The sequence below is a fragment of the Aphelocoma coerulescens genome, chromosome 10 (genome assembly GCF_041296385.1).
Source record: "Aphelocoma coerulescens isolate FSJ_1873_10779 chromosome 10, UR_Acoe_1.0, whole genome shotgun sequence".
Classification (NCBI taxonomy): Eukaryota; Metazoa; Chordata; class Aves; order Passeriformes; family Corvidae; genus Aphelocoma; species Aphelocoma coerulescens.
The window spans coordinates 3318630-3341350 of NC_091024.1; the positions used below are offsets into that span (position 1 = coordinate 3318630).

Here is a 22721-nt window from a genome sequence, read left to right on the forward strand (position 1 = left end):
GACATGGTCTGTGTGTAGTTTTCAGGCTTGTGATTTCTTTATATCCTAAATTTAAAAGACTACACTACAATAGGCCATATATTGGCTACTGTAGGTTACAGCATATCAACAAAAGGAAACTGCTGCTGTGATACTCTCCTGTCAACAGGTTTGACTCTCTGTTTTGAACAAACCTAGTACCATACTAACATAATAATAAAAATAGTAGAAAGCAAGTTTTTCTGATCTTTGGAAAAATCTGAGCTGTATGAAATTTATCTCATGCCTTTAAATGGAATTCAGGAAGATGGAGCCTTGAAGCATTTCACCTCTAGTGCTGTGAGCAAGTTCAGTATATTCAAACAGAACTTCATAGGTCTTATGCTCAAAAATTGATAATTGCATGATACATAGGAATTCTTGGGTCGGGATGTTGTTTTTCTTAGTAAAAACCTTATCTCTGGAAGTTAATTTTTTGTTCCTACAGCTGCCTGTAATTTGCCAGAAGCCAGTGTTATTGAAACGTCCATCCATCCATACTTGAGGAGTTAAAAAAAAAGTTGTACTTTTCTTCATTCTTCTGTTTGATGATTCAGATTGCATCCATTAAGATGAAATGTGCAATTCTGACTAGAATTCTTGCTGCGTCTGATCTCTGCAGTTTGACACGAAGCTCTTAGTTTGGTTTTTTCTGAAGTGAGATGAATAGCTACTGATAAAGCAGACAAGACATGCAGTTCCTCCTGCTGCTTGGGAACTGTTTGCAAGTTTTTCACACAAGGTCTTTCCAGAGGGGGTGGGAGAGCAATCACACTCTGTGATGAAGGTCTATGGCAGCACCTTCCTAACTCGGCCTTTGGTTCTGGGAGATCGTGTTCGTGAGGTCCCGTGTTTATTTTGGTTTGCTCTACTTTCTACAAGCAGTTTGCTGAACTTTGCTGTCTAGTGCAAGAAGCCCCAGTCTAAAAGGAAGGCTGAACTGGGGGGTTCCTTGCCATGCCTGTGTGAGTGCTCAGTGGATAGATGTGTGCCTTGGCCTTCTTCACGGAGTTTGAAACCTCAGCATTGATTCACTCTGTGAGGGGTGGCACTCTGGGGTTTGCTGTGCATGGTGTTTGCTCTTGTTTGATCCCAGCACTGCCCACAGCAGGGACTGGTCATGGTGCTTTTGTGGCTCCAGAGGAGACATAACCATGGGGTTGACTGACAGCATGTCTTGGGAACAGCTCTTTTCTGTTGGATTGCTGACAGAGGCTCTGGGAGAGAGCATATGGTGTTCTTAAAATACATTTAAGTAACATCCCTGGGAGAACTTTACCTACCAGCAGGAGTTTGGCTTGGACCTCCTGTTTCTCAGAATTGTGCTGACCTTTTCTCTCACACATTTCCTGCCACAGTTTCACAGGTTTTAGAAATTCACAAGTTGAAAAATTGATCTGTTGACTAAGAAGAGCACATTAGTGAATAACCTGCCTTGAAAAGGATGCGATTTCAATGAGGGAATTATCCAGTCTGTAGCTTATGACTTCACCCCTTTGTGCACATCCTGGGTTTATTACCTGAGTTAGAGATCAATTACTCATCTCTACCTCATCCTGGTTGTCAGGAAACTATTGATATGCATAGTTTTAATTATGAGAGCATTGAATTTTGTGGTACTTGCTTTATCTTTATTTGTATTCCTCAAGCGCTCACAGAAGACATTATGCTCACTACACAGTTTGTTACGCACAATTCTCTTCTGACAGATCCTCAGAAAAGCCTTTCATATTTTTTTCTGTACAGCCTGTCACCATGCAGTTCTCTGTGGGCTGGAGTCTTTATTTGTTGGCTCCATCTACATAAATGTAAAACTATTCTCTCTGTACCTGTGCTCTGGCCTGCTTGACTGTGAAATCTGTCAGTCCCACATAAATAAATATGTATTGTGTGCCTTGTGAAGGCACACAGTATTTGAGATCTGATCTAAAGTTTGTTGAATTCAATGGAAATACAGCAATTGGCATAAGCAGTTTGTATTAAGTGAATGTGCAAGATGGATTCAATTATTCATTAATCACTTGGTATTTAGTAAAGGCCCAGCTCAAAATATGCATCTGTTAAAAAAGACCACCAACAGCTATTCTAGGGATGGAAACACATAGGCAATCCCCAAACCAGAGTGCTTTTAGAGGGGAGGCAGAATCCAGGAGCTATTCTGCTGGGCTCTCTTCTGCTTTAAAAAAAAAAAAAACCAGATTAAATCTCTGCTGCTTTTTCATAGTGAACTGACAGTATGGAAAATAAATGTGCTGGGATATCAAAGCACTTTTAGTCACAGATATATTCAATGTTCACCAGTGATAAGACATCCCAACCACGCAGGAGAGAGTGCATCCAGCAGGGAAGGTGGTCAGGGCAGTGTAACAGCTTTGCAGTGACCTTCCTGTCCTGGATCCCTGGGGGAACCCACACCTGCAGCCCCGGGGGGACTCTGCTCCAGGCAGAGGCTGGTCTGAGCTCCTGCTTTTACGGGGCTCCTTGCTGGGTCTCAAATGAGCTGCAACACCATTGAGGTAGGATGGGGAAGAGAATGCCTGGTTCTGATTCCCACAGCTCCTGAGGTCCAGCTGTTGCCATCAGAGTATTCCCAGGCTGCCCCTCTGGAAGTTCTCCGTGCATTGGCAGCAACACAATGACCAGTAGGTTACTTACAGGGGAGAAATGTGAGGGTTTGAGCACAGTTTAGCCAGTCCTGCCTGGTTCTGTGTTGTGAGACAGCTTTCAGTGAAAGAAGGTATGAAGCTACAGCTTCTCTTTGTGTTTTAGCTGAACTTCCTCCCACTTGAATTATTTTTTCAGGAATGGCAAGGAATGTACTATGCGAAAAAGAAAAATGGAGATAGCATACAACAAAATGTGAAGATACTACCTGTCATTGGACAGGGAGGGTAAGTATGAAAGCTGAAGCCATGATTTGTGTCTGAATGAAGGCTCAGTTTAGAGTTCAGTTGCTTTCAGCAGATACTGGGTTATCCTGCTGCTGAGTATACTGGAAGTTTATGCAAAGAAGGGTGCCTGAGACCTCTGCACTTAATTCCTTGGGGCAAAATGAACTTTACATGCTGCCAGCAGGGAAAGTGAAATTCTCCTAATTCTACCCCAAAAGGAGCCAAAGATGCAGATGTGCTCACTTGTGACTCTGACTTTCTAATTCTACCCTGAAGTGCAAGTGCACCCTCCTGTCTTCCTGTGCTTTGTGTTGGTACCACCAGGACCTGTGTCCTGTTTCACTGGGCACCTGTGCCATGTCCTTCCATGCTCACTTTTCCATGCTCCTTTCGTGGCTGTTGCCAAAGGTTGCCACGTGATGAGGTCACTGTGTGCTTTGATCACAGGCAAAAATTCAAGCATGTCTAGGTTTTTGTGCAACTTCCACTTAGTCCCCAAATCGATCCTTTGGAGCACCCAAGTGTCAGCACTGAATTAGAGCTGAGGTTTGGATGGGAATTAACAACACTGTTTTTTGCCTACAGAAAGATTAGACACTATGTGTCAATTAGTAGACTGTGCAATGACAACAATAAGGTAAGTGAAAATAGTGCAATGCTCACTTTAGTTTGAGCCCTAAGTATTCCAAAATAATGGCAAAGTTCTGAATAACTGGATTTCTCATGCTGAATTTCAGGTGGAGAAGACATGTGAATGTATTCAGGCTGAATCTCAGACAGGTACGACATGTCTCTTCTGTCCCAATAAGTGGAGAACATGCCTGGGGAGAGAATAAAGGCCACTCACTGTCAGTGATTTGACTAAAAACACAGTTTCACAGAACAGTCCTGTTTGCCTAGTGATAAGCTGGGAATCCAACCCAAAAGGCAGGAAAGTAAATACAAGCCCCCTGTCTACCTGCCTCACTTATTTTAGAGGTGACATAAAGCAACCCACCTTTGAAATCACAGTCACAGGGCCCCAAGTTGGTATGGTGGTATTGCTGGAGTCAGTGCCACAGTTCAGCTGTAGGTGGTGGATCCCTGGGGCAGAATTAGAAATGAGAAGGATGCTGTCATGTCATCGTGTTGCTGTGGCTGCTCTGTAGCACCTGTGAATTTGCATGTGGGTGGAAATGAGGATGGCCAACACTGCCATTCACTCTCATCAACACTCAGGTATCAACACTTCAATGAGGACATCCTTGGCATCCACACTGTAGGTACTTGTTAGGTGTAGTCTTAGCACAGGCTGAATCTTGGAGCCCATAAGGAACCTGGGACACCCTGCCTGGTTTGTTGGCACGTGCTCTGCTTTGGCCCACCAGTTCTTGGTGGCAGTGGTTACTTGAGTGAACTCAGGTGTGCTGCACAAGTTGTGTTCACAACTGCAATTGTGTCACAGTGGCAAGAGAGGAGCTTTTCCCTCCACGCTGTTTCCTTCTGCACAGACATTTAGGCATGTTCTGCCTGAGAACTTGGCTGGGTTCAGGACAGTGTAATAGGGCAAGAGCTTTAAAAGGCACTTTCATCAGCTCTCACCTGCTAAGCATTGAGGTCAGTGTCACTCAGCTGCTGCCAGGCTTTTCTGAGCTTCAGTTCCCTTAACACACATCTTAGGCAAAACTTTGTGTCATTATGCAATATCCTTTTCTTCACAGATACTCAGACTTGCAGACACAAAGACATGAGGAAGGGATCCCTGGATGTCAGATCCACAACATCACGAGGGAGTGATGGTATGTGAAACAACTCACTGTGTTGGGTCTGGCTGAGTTGGAGTTGTCATGCAAACCCAGTACACAAATTATTACATTTCTTACCTCTTCTCTTGATAAATATATTAAGATTTTTTTCTCAGTTTTGTTTTCTTATTGTATTTTTGTCTGTTAGATCACCCCGAACTTGATAGATGAGTCACATACTCAAAACTGTTGCTGATACTTACATGCTTTTGTTAAACCATACCTCATCACAGCCTAGGCAGCATACACTAGTGAAGCATGTCCTTGGCCGTGAGAATACAGCATGCTCCAGTATAGCAAAAATAGCATTGATTCTTCCTCTTAAGAACTGCTCAGCACAATGAGTAACAGAGATTTGTCTGCATTTTATAGGTAGCACAATATCCAGAAAAATCTCATCTTGACCTTTCCTCTGCAGAACCAAAATTGCTAACCAATATAAAACATTTGTTTTTAAATTTCCAATGAATAATAGGCCAGAACCTCTGCTGTTTTTATTTGGCATAGGTACCCACTTCAAAAGAGCTTCAGTGATTTACCTCAGCTTGGAAGCTGACTCATTATGACTTGTCATATTGCATCAGGCAGCAAGAGTAGATACATCCTGTAATAATCTAAATTCAGTGGTTGCCTACCTGTGCCTGCCAGTTTATACACACACATCTGTGTAGTCTTTTAACTGAGTTTGTAACTGAATATTTTAATTAGTTTAAATAAAAAACCCAAAGCCCTGATTTTGCCAGGCTGTCACAGCCACTTACCTCTAATCAGGGACATCAGTGGTTCAGCCAGCATCTCTTTGCACTTGCGTGTCCCCAGCATCACAAGCATGCGATGCACCCTGCAATAGATTGCCTCTGAAAGGCACAGCAGGGTAAGCAGTGCAGAAAAGGCCTCAGGAGTTCCTGGCTGCCTCCTCCCGTCGGGCCTTGTACAAATCCTGCTCTGTTTTGCACACAGGCAGCTCCCAGCGGCGCCGCTCCTCCATGGCCAGGGTCCATTCCATGACTATCGAGGCACCCATCACCAAGGTACGGTCACAGCTGGGGCACGAGGCTCCAGGGCAGCACCCAGGCAGCACCAGCCTCTGCTGCAGCCCCTTCCCCTGTTCCACCTGCCCACTGCTGTAGCTCCAAAGAGCCAGGTAACTCTGAGCAAAGATCTCCCAGGCCTGCTCGGTAGAGTGCCATCCATGGGGTCAGCCATCCCGTGATCCTTTTTAAGAAGGAGGGACTGGAGTTCCTCCTTACTTATGGATTGTCAACTGCTTTCTGAAACCATTCAAGGATTTGTCAAAAATCAGCTCTTTAATAAATCGAGCGAGGCAAGTGGGAGAAAGTTACATTAAATCCATTCAGAGACATTTTGAGGCTGTGCCTTGGAGGGGAAACTCATTAATAAGGTTGCTGTCTTTAGAGCCATGATCTTATTCTCAGAGTCAGTAGCAAAAATCAGTGTTTCAGTAATATCCCTTTCATTTTGATTTTCCCCCATGCAGATTAAGGTTTTAGATCTTGTTATTTTCCTGAGTTTCCCATAGTAATTAATGAGTGTGTCTGTTTTTTTAAAATCATTTCTAAGTTCACAATATGTCTAATGCTACATTAGGTAATAAACATCATCAATGCTGCACAAGAGAGCAGTCCCATGCCAGTTGCAGAAGCTTTAGACCGGGCTTTGGAGATTTTAAGAACCACTGAACTGTACTCTCCACAACTGGGGACAAAAGATGAGGATCCACATACAAGTGACCTTGTTGGAGGGTTAATGACAGTAAGTACTTACTGCCACAAACAGCTCTTGATTAATGTTCTCTGCCTGATTTTCCCAGTTACTTATCTTTATCATCTGCCACGTGCTCTGCCTCTACAATGCCAGATTTTCAGGAAAAACTGCACACCTCTTTTTGTAGACTTTCCCCCTCCTCTACTTGAATAATGTAGCTCTGAAAATGGGAAGAAAATTGACCAGCCCCATTAAAACATTAGTTTAGCTAGAAATGGAAAGTAAAACAGTTCTTTTTTTTTTTCAATATGATTCACTTGAGTAAGGTATAGATGGGAGAGGAAGAAAGAAAGAGAACCAGATACTTGCATTTATTAATGAAGACTAGAATGACATGTTTGGGGGGGGCTTTTCAGTCTACCAAAAGAATGTATTTTCAAAAGAATGCAAAATACATATTTCTGTTGCTGTTTCTTGGATTATATTTGTACTTGTATCATGGTACCTTAAGCTGAACAAAGGGCACATAGCTAAGCAAGAACTGAACCCAAACCTTCAGAGCCCGGAGTCTGACCCTCCTGATGGTAACAAGATGAGTTTAGATGAATGTTACCTGTGCCTTAAGGATATGTGTTCTCATTAGTCTGTAGGTTGCATGTGAAAGGCTACATCAGGAAAAAAAAATTACAGTGTGTTGGATGCAAAAAGGCTCACAAGATGTGAGCTTTTCAGAGATGTCTCTGGGCTATTATCATTTCATGTTGGAACTATAGTGATGCCTTTGTAGTGTCTATCAGAATCTTCAAATAGTTTATGTGTATTTTTGCCTTTTGAAATACCACAGCAAATATCTAATGGGGAGAAACATATGGGAGACTCCAAGAATTCCAGGAGAAGACCTGAATGGTTCATATTGGATTGTATTTACTAACTGAGTAGACAAAATTTATTGTTACCTTAACTAGAAAAATAGAGGAAGGATATTGATACATACAATCATTAGTCTCAAAGTGAGAGTCTTTTCTCCTGCTGAATACATAAGAGTCCATAAACTCAACTGTTTTCTCCTTTTTGTGGATTGTTGATTCTCACATGCATTTCTATTCTGATTGTATTTGGTCCCCGAACATGAAGATAACAGTGTTGCAAAATATAAAATCCTTACTTAAAATAAACCAAAGGCTCTTTCATGGAGCAGTAAGAAAAGCTGAGAAAATTCATTTCAGAGCATATGGCATGGTGTGAGTTTTAAAGTTATCAGAGAGAAACATTTTACCCTCAAATGGTCTGCAGAAAACAGAATCGTATTGTTCCATTTGTTTTCAGAAGTTATGTCTGAGAAGGGGACAAGTAATACATTATTGGATTTAAACTCTCAAGCAGGAAGGGCATTTGGAGTTCAAAGATAGATTTACCAGATACAATTACACCTGCTATTTCAACTCTTAAAGAACTAATCTTTGATTCTAAATGATAGGCAGCATCTGGTGTTCTAAATATTTCTATTGAGCAGCCACGGTTGTACTCCCTTTCCTTTTAAATCACAAAACTCCAGACTCATTTACTTACAAATGTGAAAATAAAAATTTGATATAACAGTTCTTTTAAGAGCAGATATTCCATGTTCAGCTACAGGATCCACATTTACTTCTGCTATACTTGGTGTGAATAACATTTTTAGTAAAGTGCATTCAGAAATATTTTTTTTAAGCACTGTTGTTTTACATCATGGGCTAAACATGAGCTAACAGCTGTAACCTCAAAAGAGCAAGCAGGATTTGGGCCACAGCATTTAGAATTATAAAACGAAAAATAAATATTAAATACATAATTCTGTCAGTTTTAATCCATCATCTCAGTGTTCACATCTAGGCATCATGCCAGAATTAAGCCTAGGAGGCACTGAACTGAAGAATAAACAACCATACATTCTGTGTGATGGAAAGGAAGCCTCAGAGTAATTTCTTCCCCTGCAGCCGTGAGATTCTTCTGCTGCTGAGGTGTCTGGATCTGCTAATACCAGGGCAGGAGAGCAGGGGAATATCTCCATCCACTTCCTCCCACCACCCCCCTTTGCTTGTTGGTGGGAAGTGCGTGGATGCACCATGTCTGCTTTGTGGCACACAAAGACCCACAACTTGTGTGCATGTTGTCCAGACAAAGACAGATGTGAGGCTGCAATTCCAGACCTCCGTCTGCACCTGAGAAACTTGAGTTTTTACCTGAGTCCATATTGTATCCCCTAGCCTGCAGTTTCTCATCTCTTATGAGCTGTATGTAAAACAGGCCAATCTCAACAGTACAAATAAGGGAGAGGCAGCTCTGATGACTGTGACAGGTTGCAGTCAGGCTTCTCTGAAGTTGTTGTGCTGCTATTTGGAGTCATCATCTCCTAGACCTTTTGTGCAATGCCCTGCATTTAACTTGCAACTTTTATTTAACAGGATGGTTTACGAAGATTATCAGGGAACGAATACATATTGTCAGCAAAACGTAAGTTTTAATTTGGCAGCTACTGAGATACTAGAACATGTGCAGAAATTTAAGAAACAGGGGAAATGTGATTAGATGTTCTTTTTTATGTGCATTTTTTGTGTTGGGGGTTTTTTTTATCTGTAAGCATTTTTCTGCAGCATTACTGAGCTTTATAGAAACAAGAGTTGCTGGGTGTTACTACAGAAGAGAAAGAATGGTCAATCAGTAAAATTGTATCTCACTATTAAATATGCTGCTTAATATACTGTTAATTAATACATCTAGTAATAACTGTATTCCTCAAAAGAGACTCATCAGGTCGCTGGCAGTCTGAGCTCTCCGATCTCCCTCAATGACATCCCCCCTCGGATAACACAGGCAATGGAAAATGAGGAGCAGTGGGATTTTGATATCTTTGAACTTGAGGCTGCCACCCATAAAAGGTCAGTAAACGCAAGAGCTCATAAACTGAAGTTGCTGAAAAGTGACTTAAATGTCATCCTGTAACCAGATCCTTAAGTTCTCTACCTGTGCTTTTAAAATGGAATTAATTTTATTTTCAGTGTCTGATGCTTGAAATTTTCTCATTGTAATTTCTAGTTGTGTATGCATCTTAAATATCTTCTGTTACATCATACACTATTTCCTGCAAATTCCCTGTGGATGTAAGTGAAGATTATATATCTTTGGTATGATATAATGACAATACAACGTATTTTTTAAAGCCTTCCTTTGCTCAATAATAGAAAAGTTGTTGTTCTTGTGGGGATTCAAATTCCTATTATGGCAAACTGCACACAGAGTCAACATGCTGGTCTTGATTTGATCAGTTGATACAGATCAGGTTTTATTTTCTTCCCATTTGATTGGGTAGGTTTTATTCCTGAACAGTTCCAATACAGCTTTTCAGCAGAATTCCCATTGCCTTTCTCTGGGATTAGAGGAAGGTCTTTATTCTAAAATCTTGGCAGGCTACATTATATGTATAAGCCTAACTGAAGAATATTTACTGGTAAAAAGCAGGGCATACCAATTTCCATCACAGAAGTTTTCCAAAGCAGATCAGCAGTTTTGATAGACTGTGCTTCATTAGCAGCAAAGGCTCCCCCAAGACTGTAAATTGATCTTTCTGTTTAAGTCCTTGGTTTTGTTTTCTGATGCTTATCAGAAGTTCCCCTTTTGGGTCTAGTTTCATGTGTCATGCTTTGTCTTAGGTAAAAGCTTTTGTGAGACACTAATTTGGAGGCCGGATCCTGCAATGAATTGACTATCTTAAACCCTTTGTCAAAATCCCAGATCTGGAAGAGCTTTGAAAAGTGTTCAAAACCAAAGCCTAAGAAAGATGTCAGGCAGTTAGTTAACATATATACACTTCATTTTTATACCATCGTTTTATGAGCCAAAAAGGTGCAAACCCCCCTAGGGTTTTATTCTTCTTTAAAATTATTTTATTTTAAATGTAGGTATTTACATCCACTTGCTAGTTTTCATTCTTTGCTGCATTTTGATTTCTAATGAAGGGATAGAGATAAGTAATTAAAAAGAAAAATGTAAAAATACAGTCAGTCTGTGTGGTTTACAACATTTAATAGGTACATTGCAGTAACTTAATTAATTATCCCAGCCAACATGCATGAGATCACCAGGTAAGTTGCTCTGTTCTTACTGATCTGGAGGGACCACAGAGGGACAAAGGAAGTACTTTGTTGCATGTACTCCTATTAAAAGTAGTATAATTATGATTGCTTCCTACTGTGTTTAAATAATGGCAGTTCATTTGTTCAGAGAATTAAAGTGATTTTCAATGACTCACAAGTGTGAATATATTATTAGTATTGCCTTAAGTCCAAGCAGACATGTTGGATCCCTGGGTTCTGAGAATTTCAGCCTTTCAGTGCTGACAAGACAAGCAGTGATCCTCAGAAGCACAGTGTATTCAATCCGAAACCCTGGGAAAGGCTCCCTAAATTGTGTGATAACACTGAGGTTGTTGCTGTGTAATTAAAGTTATATCACTGGGTGGAATATGTAGAGGTGTAGAAAAATTAGGTTTAGGGGATACAGGCAACAATATGGAGGATTTTGGGTGTGGATCTTCTTCTTCCTTTCTCCTTTTTCCTTCTCAGATCTAAGGGTTCTGACTATTGGGCCAAAAATCCCTCACTGTGGGTCATGAACAGCTAGTTATTGGATTATAAATAAAAACAAGTTACTCGTTGGATAATTTAGACCTTAAAAAGCCTTGGAAGTTAGAACTCACAGCCATTTTCCACCTCGTTAAACTTGGAGGCACACTCTGTGCAGCTGTGTTATAGATAAAATATAATAAACAACGAGGTCTGAAGGAATTCCTGATCTCCTGCATTTTAATTCAAACTCTGAGTAAAAGAACTCACAAAATAGAAGCCAAGAAGAAAAGAAAAAAGAGTATATTAATCCCACGGGATGCTAATAGAGACAAATGGTAATAAAGCCAGGATAATTAATTAAATTGTAGTGCATTACAGTTCCCTGACAGAGGAAGCTGGAGACACCTTTGTCTGACACGGGGGGGATTAGGGGGAGTTGACTTTTTGTGTGTTGGAGTTCTGGTATATGACACAGTAATGCTGTAACGAGTCCTTGTACATCCTTTTACGTATCATTAGCTAAAAATGCTGCATGGATTCATACTGTTTATGCTATGTCATGTTCTTTCAGCTGCATTTGTTTTAAAACTTTCTGTTTATTTTTCTCCACAGGCCTTTGGTTTATCTGGGTCTCAAAATATTTGCTCGCTTTGGAATCTGTGAATTCCTAAACTGCTCAGAGTCCACTCTGAGGTCATGGTTACAAGTTATTGAGGCTAACTACCATTCCTCCAATTCCTACCATAATTCTACTCATTCAGCAGATGTGCTGCATGCTACTGCTTACTTCTTGTCTAAAGAAAGAGTGAAGGTGAGTCCACACTTATAAGCAACAGTATAGGTGGGAAGTATGGATGCAATCAAAGAAGGATCTCTCAGAAACAGATTCAAAAGCCAAATGTCTGTCTAGTGCCAACCAGTTTGGTAACTCTGAGGCCAAAGAACTGGGTTGCTTTACATGAATTCTGGGATCTCTCTTTCAGTACATGTAGAAGGATGGATACTAGTATTACAGAATTGAACAATTCTTGATGGGAGAATAAGAAAGCCTTCTTTTCAAGTGAAACTTCTTCATATAGTTAAACCTTCTCAGATAGGTGAGCTAATTACACAATTACTTTTGTGCTGGTACATGCCAGATACAGGTTTAATGGGATAAAGCACCATCTCCTATGTCTCGTGATGGTCATTTTGCAAAGGACTCCCAGGACAGTATAGGCCATAAAGCAGGGTATATCACCCACTGGACAAGATGCCCTGAGGCTTGTAGAGACTGCATTGGAGGAGAGTATTGAAGAAAATTACTTGTCAGTACCATAACACCCACTGGGGTATTAGAGCCACTGACAACCAGAATAAATCAGAGCAACTTTTGCTCTGGCATGCCCAGACTGGAGAAGGGGAGTAAAGCAGTGTGTGCATTAGAGTGGTAGGACATACTTCTGAGTCACAATCTTGGGGAGAAATTCTGAACTGGCCTGCCTGTGGATAGTGCCAGTAATGGGCACCTGGCTGAGAAATTGGTGACTGTAAACACGCTTCTGACAGCTCATTAAACTGTAGTAATTCCCTTAACTCGGAGCTGCAGCTCATTAGTGTGCTCTCCAGAGGCTGATTCACAAATACTATATGCCAAGTGGGGATAGAACATCACTGGATTTTTTTCAGCCCCTGATTTGCCAGAGGGTTTAGCTGGTCTTCCCAAGAATATCTATGAAAAACAGACAAGATCTGGATCCATTTCAACGCCACAGAAGCATGACTGCCTCCTCTTTTTCCAGAATGTTATTTCTGTTGCTCTGTAGGCATAGGAAGAGAAAAAAAAGTTGCAGCAGCAGAAGGAGCAGAATCAAAGTTCAAAATTGTCTCTTTATCTCTTCAAAGTTATAGCCCAGCTGCTTTTGGGTTGCCCAGAGTTCAACTTAATCTAAACACAGAAAGCCCAATTCTGCCACTGAAATTCATGATGAGAATATTTTTTTTTTTGTAATTTGAACTCAGTTCTAACTTGCCTAGGAAAATTTTCTGGCTCCCAAATTGAAGCCATATTCTCAGAATCATTTCCACTTCTGTGCCATGGGAGTTAAGATAACAAAGTTAGAATCCTTGACTTGTTGGGTGTAAAAGTGCTGTAAATCCCTGTGAAATAAGTGTCAGGTAGACTGCTGTGGTCCTGCATGCTGGGTACTCTCAAGTTTCTCATTTCCCACTTGCACAGGTCTTTCTCAGCCAGACTGAACACTGGTCAGTGTGCCCCTCTGAGGAGAGCCTGTTCTCAAATCTCTCTCTCCTAACTTCATACCACAAAAGTAGAATCCCATGAGCAGCAGCTGAAAGAAAGGAGGAAGAAGCTAACACACAGCAGAGAGTATTTCAGACAGCGCTTGCTGTGAACTAGAGCAGAAATAATTATTTGCCTTCTCTTGTTCTGCACAAGACTCTCTTGACAGTCCTCAGTGAGTAATACCCTCACTCCTGCAAAGCCAAGTCATTGTATCATTTCAGGAGGTGTAAAGTAGGGTAGGATTTGTCTTTTCATCTAGCAAGTGTAACTATTCTGAATGGTGGTAGAGGGCCCATAGAGAATTTGGACCTCAAATTAAAGCTAATTGGAATGAAAATTATTTGCCCTGCTCCCAGATTCAAAGGGGAATATTTCTGCTCTTGTGTCTCTTTCATTTTATTAAAATTTTTAATATAATTGTTTTGTATCTGTGGTCCTTCACAAATGCCAGCATAAACACAGCACAAAGGCTAGTTTCCAAATGTATACAAAATATTTCTGAGATGCTTAGTTCTTTTTCTCCTTTATGCTATTAATAAAGTATTAAAACTTAAGTGCAAAACCTTAAGAGTCAAAAGAGTTTTGTATTTCCTGACAGGGTAGATAAAAATAGACATAAAGCAATGCCCATTGCAAGTAGACATAAAGCATGGAGTGCAGCATGCTACCAGAATGAGAATGTGATACAGAAAGCACAGAACACGTGTTGTGTAATTTATCCATGGATGCAAAACACCAAATATTCTTCGTAGAATATGCTTTAGCTGTAACCCCAGGACACTGCTACTGAAAAACTGGATGTATGGATAACATTCCTTTAAAATTGTAAACGTAGGCAGCATGTAAGTGGAACGTGATGAGGACACATTAAACTGCCAAAGGAAATTAAGGGGTCTGGTGGTAATAGAATAATTTTTAGCAGTATTGGTTGTTTTTCCAAGCTGAGTACCTTAACTCCAAGTGAAGGTGGTTTCAGTGTTGCTAGAAAACACAAACTAATTTATTACTTTACATTTGTTTAATTCGATGTACTGTGACAAAGGTATGGTTAAGGCAAAATTTAAGAGGTACAAAATGGCCAAAAAAGTCACACAATGTTCAATGAAGCTTATAATGAATTTTCCATTGCTCTGTGTAGAACATATGACCTTTACTGATCTCCAGAGTTTTGGCTTTTATTCCTCAGCAGCTTGGCTCAATCTTATGAACAGAATAGGGTTTCTAATGAGTCTGCCAGGAAAACCAAGCACCCTTCTATTTTCAGCAAACTCTGGATCCGATTGATGAGGTTGCCGCGCTCATTGCTGCCACAGTCCATGACGTGGATCACCCAGGAAGAACAAACTCCTTCCTGTGCAATGCTGGCAGCGAGCTCGCAATTCTCTACAACGACACGGCGGTGCTGGAGAGCCATCACGCTGCCCTGGCTTTCCAGCTCACCACCCGGGATGGCAAATGCAATATATTCAAAAACATGGAGAGGTAAGCTTAACCCCCCAGGGTCCTTGTGTGCCCACTAACACTTCTCACGTCCCTCTGTGTAACATAAGATAAGGCAAACAAGCATCCTGGAGGAGGGCACTGCCTTGGGGATAACTGTCCATGGCCCTTGTGAAATTTGCTTCTAAAAGAGAAGAGTGCTTCGGCCTCCCCTGCAAAGACTTCCAAGTGATTCCCCAGTGTCAGTTTCTCCTGTGGATAAAAAGGCAGACCCTAAGAAACTTAGTGTAAATCTTAATGTGAGCAAGTCTAGCAGAGTTACTTTGTGTCATCGAACGTAGGGAACAAGCTATGGCTGGGTGGGTAGAGAACAAGGAGAGAAAGAGCCACAGAGCATCAGTCAAAAATTAACTGCCTTGTTGCAGTGGTCAGGATAATGAAGGACCTGTTGCTCTTGCAGCCTCGGAGAAGCATTTAGGGCAAGAATGTGACCATTGCCTTGGTCCTCACAAGATAAAGCAGGAAAATATTGCTTGAATATTGAAAATACTGGAAGATCTCCATGACTGGAGAGTGAGCCACTGCTGAGTGTCTGTGCTAAAAGCCTTGGGAACCTGCGGGTGTGGCATGTCCTGGCAGCCTCCTAAGCAGCTGGTGCCTCTGCTTCTGCCCAGCTCTGGCACTGTTTCTCCTAGAGATCCAGTCATGGCTGGAGCATATATGTCTCTACACACCAAAGGTACTCCATCTAACACGGATGCAGCTGCCCAAGCCTTTATTACTGCTCTTTCTTCCCCAGCACCTCTCTGCAACAGGAATGGTCTGTAGCATTTTTGTTAGACTTGTTTTAGCAACCAGCCCTTTGTGAACCAGCCAGCATTCTTAATTGTTTCCTTCTTTGAACAGGAATGAGTATCGAACCCTTCGCCAAGTCATTATTGACATGGTCTTAGCAACAGAAATGACAAAGCACTTTGAGCATGTCAACAAGTTTGTCAACAGCATTAATAAACCCTTGGCAGCGCTAGAAGAAAATGGGGTAAGCAACACTGCAAGTCCTCCTTAAAATGCCTAGGCAGGGACTGGGAACCCTTGGCAGTAGGAGATTCCCACATGGTGTTCTGAGAAAGTTCATCAGAAACGTGGAGAAAGAGAGACTGGAGATTTATCTTTCACCTCTGGGTTTGAATGCCCTTCTGCTTAATATGGCTGTTGCTCATTTTGAGGGTGAGTGGGACTCACTTGGACCCCATTAATATCACAGTGCTGTGATGTCCTACTTGGAACCAGAGCCTTGGGCTGTACGTTTTCATGTAAAAATGCCATTCTGATTTACCCTGTCACTCCCATGGACAGAATGGCAAGACCAGACATTGTTGCTGGCCGTTTCTGCAAAAGAGGCAAGGTTTGCTTCAAAACAGAGGGTGAATTACTCCCTCCTTCCCAAGGGCAGACATGCTGGGGGTGCAGCATAAGGGCAGGTCTGTGGGCTGGCATGTGGTGCATTCTCTGGGAATAAGGACCCTCAGCCTCCAGTGCTGCCTGGCAGCATTCATGGGGTTTCTGTCTGATTTCTTTTTTAATCTTTAAAATATATGATGGTGACATTATGTATCATATAGACATAATCAATAGCCATCTGGAACCCCATGGACACAAAGAAATCGCCTGTTAACTCTCTCTGGAAAACCACACCAGTTTCAATAACAGCTTCAACCAGCAGTTTTGTTGCCAGTAAGAGCATAATGTATAATAGTAAGAGCATAAGTGTATAATTTTGTTGGAATTATTTTTGCAAGGAGAGGACTTGCAGAAATGGTTATGATAAAGTTTGCATCAGTGGCAACGTCAGTAGGAGCCGTGATGGTTCTCTGTATTTTCTTACCATGTTTTTTTAGAAAGCCACATTTATGACTGTTGTGTGTAATGGGGGAAGGCAGTCTTCTGATTATCTGAGAGTGGGAGAGAAACAGGTCTTGTTCCTTCACCCATGAGAAGCAGACTGGAGCTTAGTTGGAGAATTGTACCTTTGTCCACAGGAGTATATGCTAGAATTAGCTTTGTTCTTGGCACCCGGCGATGCTAATGGGAACTCTGTGAATGTGAAGCCAAAGTCCCAGCAGGACACTGGTTGTACTGAATAAATTAGAAGAAAGGATGTTAAGTTCCCAGCTGGACAGCCTCTCTGGATGAGCATAGCAGCATCAGTGCAGGAGGAGAACAAGGGAGCTGCTGCTGCTGGATGTAGTGCACTGCACTGGCCCTCTGGAGTGTGTAACTCTCTCGGGCTCCTGGTCCTGCTGAAAGGCTCTGCACTGGCCTGGCTTGGTGTGCAGAGCCCCTTCTCCCAGCCCCAAGGATTGGGATGCAGCAGTTGTTTGAGCAGCAGCATGCATCCAAAGAGCCAAATTCTTGCCTATTACAGGGAGCTGAACAGCTGGTGCTGCTGAAGAACAGGGCTTGGACCTGTACAATCAGAGAGTAAAAACACATACAGGGACATAGAAAAACGCAACAAGAGTTTAGTTCTACCCTTAAGCCCCAGAGACTGCAGGGAAATAATCTGCCCCATAAGGCATTTGTGATTCACAGCAAATCATGCCCAAGGATGGGAAGAAAGACAAAGAATATATAATTTCTATTGAAAACAAGAAGCAAAATGTTTCCCTTCTTTCAGCTGGGAGTTTCAGTTCGGCAAGTTCCTATTAAAAGGCCTGTAATGTGTGAGTGGGTAAAGCAAATTATTTACTGTGCTGAGCAGAACAACACTGTCAGCCCCTCTTTCAAGTCTGTTGTCCCTCTGGCTGCAGCAGCAGTGTGTGTTTTCTGGCCTGGTTTCCAGTCGTGGCGGTGACTCAGTGTAGTGTTTGCAGGCTGAGCTGCCAACCGCCTGCTCCGAATGGGACAGTTCCACTTCTTTTTTTATTAATTATTTTTATATAAATTTGTTCAAAGAGCCATGCTGAGAAGCTGCTCTGTTTGTTTCCTTTCTGCTTTTGTTTCATAAACTGAAAAAAATCCTTTCCAGCTCCAGCATCCTTTATCCTCCCATTTCCCTTCATGATGTCACCTAAGCTATGACAGGAAGCCAACATCTGACATGCAGAGACACCCCTGCACTCTGAGCAGGATGCTGGGACATTTAACACATTTTATTCCCAAGGCATCTGCATCCAGCAAGTAGAACTGTGCCTTTGGTTTGAACAGGTGAACATCCTTTCTTGATTCCTGGTGGTTTACCTACCAGGGTGTTCTCCACTATCCATAACTGAACAATCTCTAATTTTCCATACTTAATTTCCATGCTTGTGTTTCTGGAGCTTTCAGCACTTTGTGTTGGCTTTCTCATATATAATTTTTCCATGCATTTGGAGGTGGATACATCTCACTTTGTTTCTTCTGTTTCCCCTTCCACGTACCTAAAAATGAGGGAAAATAATTGGTTTGGGCATCTCATTTTGGTGAGGACTGTGGAGCTGGTATTTCTGAGCCACTTCTATACTACCAAATTTTTTTTTATTACTGTCAGTTTCTTCCTTTAGGAAGAACTTTCTTCCCTACAAGAATTTTCTTCTGAAAAATGTCATGGTTATTCTGACCTAATAAAAGGTCAGAATGTTTCTGCTGCTTTGTATCTCCCTCTTTGTACAAAACATTGCAGGAACTGGTCGCACATTATTATTATTATCATTATTGTTAGTTACTTCTTCCCTGCTCTGACTGTAGAGCAAGACCTTGTTAGGTGGCAGAGAAGTCTTATATGTTCCTTGCTTCCAAGAGTTTCTATTCTGAGTAGACAGCATTGTAAATTCCTGTACCTATCTATCCTTAAAGAGTCCAGAAACAAGGGAAGGGAATGAGGAGCATGCCTGGGAGGCAATGTGGGATCTGACTCTGCATAGAAGCATAGTGCTCTCAGAATACACTGATGGGGTTTGTGTGCCAAGGGTGACTCTGCATTTTGGGTCTGTTCCTCTTTTTAAACCAACTGTTCCACTCCTAATATGCAAGTCCATTAGTCCTTGGATTTCAGCAGAGAGTTACATTTTTCTGCCTACACGGTCCTCATCACTCTGTGTGTAGTGATGAATTGATCCTCTCCACACTTTTGAGAAGGCAGATAAGGTATAGAGGGATTAGATGACTTGCCCAAAGATGCCCAAGAGATCTGTCGCAAAGACAGTGACTGAATCCAGAAACTGGAGTTCAGTGCTAGCTCAGAGCTGTGGCTAACTTTCATAATCCACCTATAAATTCAGTTAGACATCAAATCTGGTAGCCAGTAGCAGGACTGATCCCTGTAGGATTTGCTGAAAGCATTCCCAAGGCACAAAAGCTTTTGAGTTAGTGCGTGGAGACCTTGCTAATGGATTGTTTTTAATTCTTAAATGTTACAGAATAATGGTGATGGAGAGTCAATCAAAACTGTTCTCAGGTCTCCTGAAAACCGTATCCTTATCAAGCGCATGCTGATAAAGTGTGCTGACATTTCCAATCCATGCAGACCCAGAGAACAGTGTATAGAGTGGGCCGGCCGCATCTCTGAGGAGTACTTTGCACAGGTAAGGCAGCTAAAACAGGCTGCTGAAACTGCAGGTGAGCATCTCTTTAAAAGGGAGGAGAAGGGTGCCAGTGTCACAGAATATCTCAGGCTGCATTATCTAACGTGAACAATAACAACCTTTTTATTTTAAATGATGGGTATTGCTCATGCTGATACAAGACTAGATGCCTTCAGAGAGATGAAAGTTGACAACTTCTATTGTGCAGTTTCTGAAAAATATAAGCTTTCCAGTTGTTGAGTTTGGAACTGGGTTTTTTGAGCCTTGCCTGCAAATGCACTCCCATTACATTAGACAGAGCAAGGATGTCTTCTGTACCCACATGCTGGCTTTGCCTCAGGAATAGGATCATCAGGTTCTAGTGTTTGGATGGGAACAGCACTTGCCCCAAGAAATGCTGTAAGCCCTTAGCTCACTGTGCTGAGAAGAGGTTTTAGGGAGATGTGGGAAAGGGAGAGGGCAGTGATCATTGCAGATGATAGACCAAACACTGCAGTTGGAACTTGGCACCCCCAGTGAAGGGCAAGGGAATAAAAAATGTATTTTGCCATCTCTGAGTGGGACAGATCACGGCTTTCATCAGAGATTGAAAATGGTTGAGCAGCTCTTAGGTCCAAGGCAGTCGTAACTTGGTAATAAGTGAAGTTACTTAGGGTCAGCTGGTGTGCAGATACAGAAGGTAAATGTGTCTCTTTGTGGGAAACACTGGAAGGCACTATTTGTCTGCTATTTTGCTGAAACTGAACAGCTAGGTGTTTAAGTTGCTGCTGCTTCAGATTTGTTCAGGTTTCTCCTTTGATTTAGCAGATGCACGCTCAAGTCAGTGCCAAACAATCTGCTGCTAAAAGAAGCCCATTAACAGAATGTGTCTTAGATGAATAATCACGAATGTTTTTTGCAGACTGATGAAGAAAGGAGGCAAGGTTTACCTGTTGTGATGCCAGTTTTTGACAGAAATACTTGCAGCATCCCCAAATCCCAATTATCATTCATTGATTACTTCATTATTGATATGTTTGATGCCTGGGATGGTAAGCAAAACTCTGCTGTTTCCTGATGTAAACATTTTGTGAACATTTGAAACTGCTGTGATACAAAATTTCTTTTTTATGGCTCCTAAATAAAGGGAGAGAAAAGGGAAGATTTCTGTAGTTCAAGTAAGATTAATAACTTCATTATTGCTTATAAGTATTGCTACAAGCAATTATCATGGCTTCTCTTTGACATACTAGATTCAGACAAACTTTAACTTTTTAAACTTGCTTCTCTGTAAATGGAGAACAGAACACATTCTCTTTGATAGCTCTTTGAGCATGGTCATTTTGTCCATGTTAATGTTGGTTATTCTTCAAGGCAAATTTCTGCAGTCTGGAAACTGCTGTTTCCTTCCAAGTGCTGCCTCCGTGGTAAAAGTGGTCAGAAATGTGACTCTCCTGAATGCCAGATCATCAAATGAGGCTGAGGTTTGATGAGACAGGATAATTACAATCATAATTAGCTATGTCCCTCCTGGAAAACTGTGTTCCTTTGCTGGGACTTGCAATACCAGTATTAAGTAGATTTACAGAACAGTTCTCAGTGGCCCAAGTGCTACACGAGTGCTGAGAGCTACACAGCCAAAACCCTTTCGAGCATCAGCATGACAGATTTAAGCTTTTCTACTTAACACAGTTGCCCAGACATTTCAAGTGATCCTTAAGCAGACAGAATCTGTGACTGTTTCTGCAAACTCAGAACTCTCTGCCCTTTCTTCCCTAGCATTTGCAGACCTGCCAAATCTGATGGAGCATCTGAATAATAACATTAAATACTGGAAAGGACTAGATGGAAGGAACCTGCGAGTCCTTCGACCACCACCAGAATAGCAGTTAGACCACGGTGTGTCGTTTACTAGCCAGATGCATATTTATTCGAGCTCACTTTTATCCATGTGAATTCAGATTTGTTTTGGTCTCTTCAGTATTATAGTAAAGCTAGCCCATGCACTTGGGGAACTTTCACATTCAAGAGAACACGAGGTCAGCAGTTGACTACCACAAAGCACCATGTGTGGACTCGGATGAAATAAGCCCACCAAGTGGAATTACACTGGATTGCTGCAGTACTTGTACTGAAGAGGGTTTATTTGTGAACATACTTCTGCGAAATCTTCGTACCAGCACGTGAAGTTGGAAGACCTTGAAGAATCCTCATAGAAAGGACATTCACTAGAAGTTTATCTATTAAGACTCACAGCTTTTATGAGAAAGCTACATGCTTTTTATAAGCACTTAAGACAGTTATGTAGAACAATCCGACATTTGAAATGCAACTGTCTATGAAAGAATTTTTGATCTATGAAAAATAGATGTACTGTATTTTTTCACATCACAGAAGGTGCAATCATTCACTTCTGAGCACTACTGAAAGTGAGTTCTCCTTAAGAAATTTAGTAGCAAATGTAAAAAATAACACAAGAATTTTTGAGGTTGATTGTTAGCATCTATGATTAAAATGTTATGTTTTATTTATTTTGTTAGATGTTCAATATTTTCTATGAATTTATAAATACTTAAAAGCCAAAGCCAACTTTAGATGCATTATAAATTTACATGATTCATACTCATTAATATACATTTAATTGATGTACAGACCTTTTATTTTCATAATGCAAATACAAAATACTATACAATGATACATTTTTATTGCACTGTAAGGGTAGATGTGTATGTTTAAATATTGTCTGATTTATGTTAATTAAAATAAGTTTTATTAAAAAGGTCTCACTTGAGAATAGTAGAATAAACAAGAACTGTATACTGTCTGAGCACCAGAACTGCAGTAGTTCTCCCACAAACCAGTGAGGACCACCTGATCTTCTCTTGGCTACAAAAATAATAATGTGTTGGAACTCTTTGTTTTCTCCCATGACATTTTGTGACTGAATTCCCTTGTTAAAGTCTGCCTTATTTTATACAGTATTTCTACAAAGCATTCCACAGCATATATGAAGAGGTGATACTAAGCATCTAATGAATTTCAACATTTTATAGCCAATGTATCTTCCTCTGCCGTAAAAGAAAAAAGACCATAAAACCATCAACAAAAACCTTTAACTCAAGAAGTTTGTAAAGGCTGTGTACCTTCACAGTTTGAAGGAAACCTTCATAGCAACTACCAGAAAATAATAAAATGTATATTTTAAGAAGTGTCAAGTCCTACCCATTTCATTTGAAATGTATATTCACTTTGTAGTTTGCAGACTAACAAACACATGAAATTCTTTTTAAAATAACTAAGATACTTTTTGTCTGGGGAAGGGAGAAGTTGAGGGGTTGAACTGGCACAAGGGGTGGTGAAAGGTGCTGTGTAGCTGGCAAGCCCCTGTGTTTGTGGCCTGCCCTTGGCAAGCCCATCCTTGTGTGCCCTTGGAC

The 22721-nt window shown here is 41.3% G+C and overlaps 1 protein-coding gene across 5 annotated transcripts in view; it reads left to right on the forward strand.

Moving 5' to 3' along the window:
* PDE8A (phosphodiesterase 8A) overlaps positions 1-22495 on the forward strand; it is a 141949-nt gene extending 119454 nt beyond the window's left edge. For all 5 annotated transcript variants that reach the window (XM_069025626.1, XM_069025628.1, XM_069025625.1 and 2 more), the window contains 14 exons: positions 2821-2909; positions 3495-3546; positions 3647-3689; positions 4610-4687; positions 5654-5724; positions 6302-6466; positions 8863-8911; positions 9201-9336; positions 11635-11833; positions 14571-14788; positions 15653-15785; positions 19144-19308; positions 20210-20339; positions 21067-22495. In XM_069025626.1, coding sequence (XP_068881727.1) covers positions 2821-2909; positions 3495-3546; positions 3647-3689; positions 4610-4687; positions 5654-5724; positions 6302-6466; positions 8863-8911; positions 9201-9336; positions 11635-11833; positions 14571-14788; positions 15653-15785; positions 19144-19308; positions 20210-20339; positions 21067-21173 — 1635 coding nt within the window. In that variant the 3' untranslated portion in view covers positions 21174-22495. The remainder of the gene's footprint in view (positions 1-2820; positions 2910-3494; positions 3547-3646; positions 3690-4609; positions 4688-5653; positions 5725-6301; positions 6467-8862; positions 8912-9200; positions 9337-11634; positions 11834-14570; positions 14789-15652; positions 15786-19143; positions 19309-20209; positions 20340-21066) is intronic.
* Positions 22496-22721: the final 226 nt, after the last annotated feature.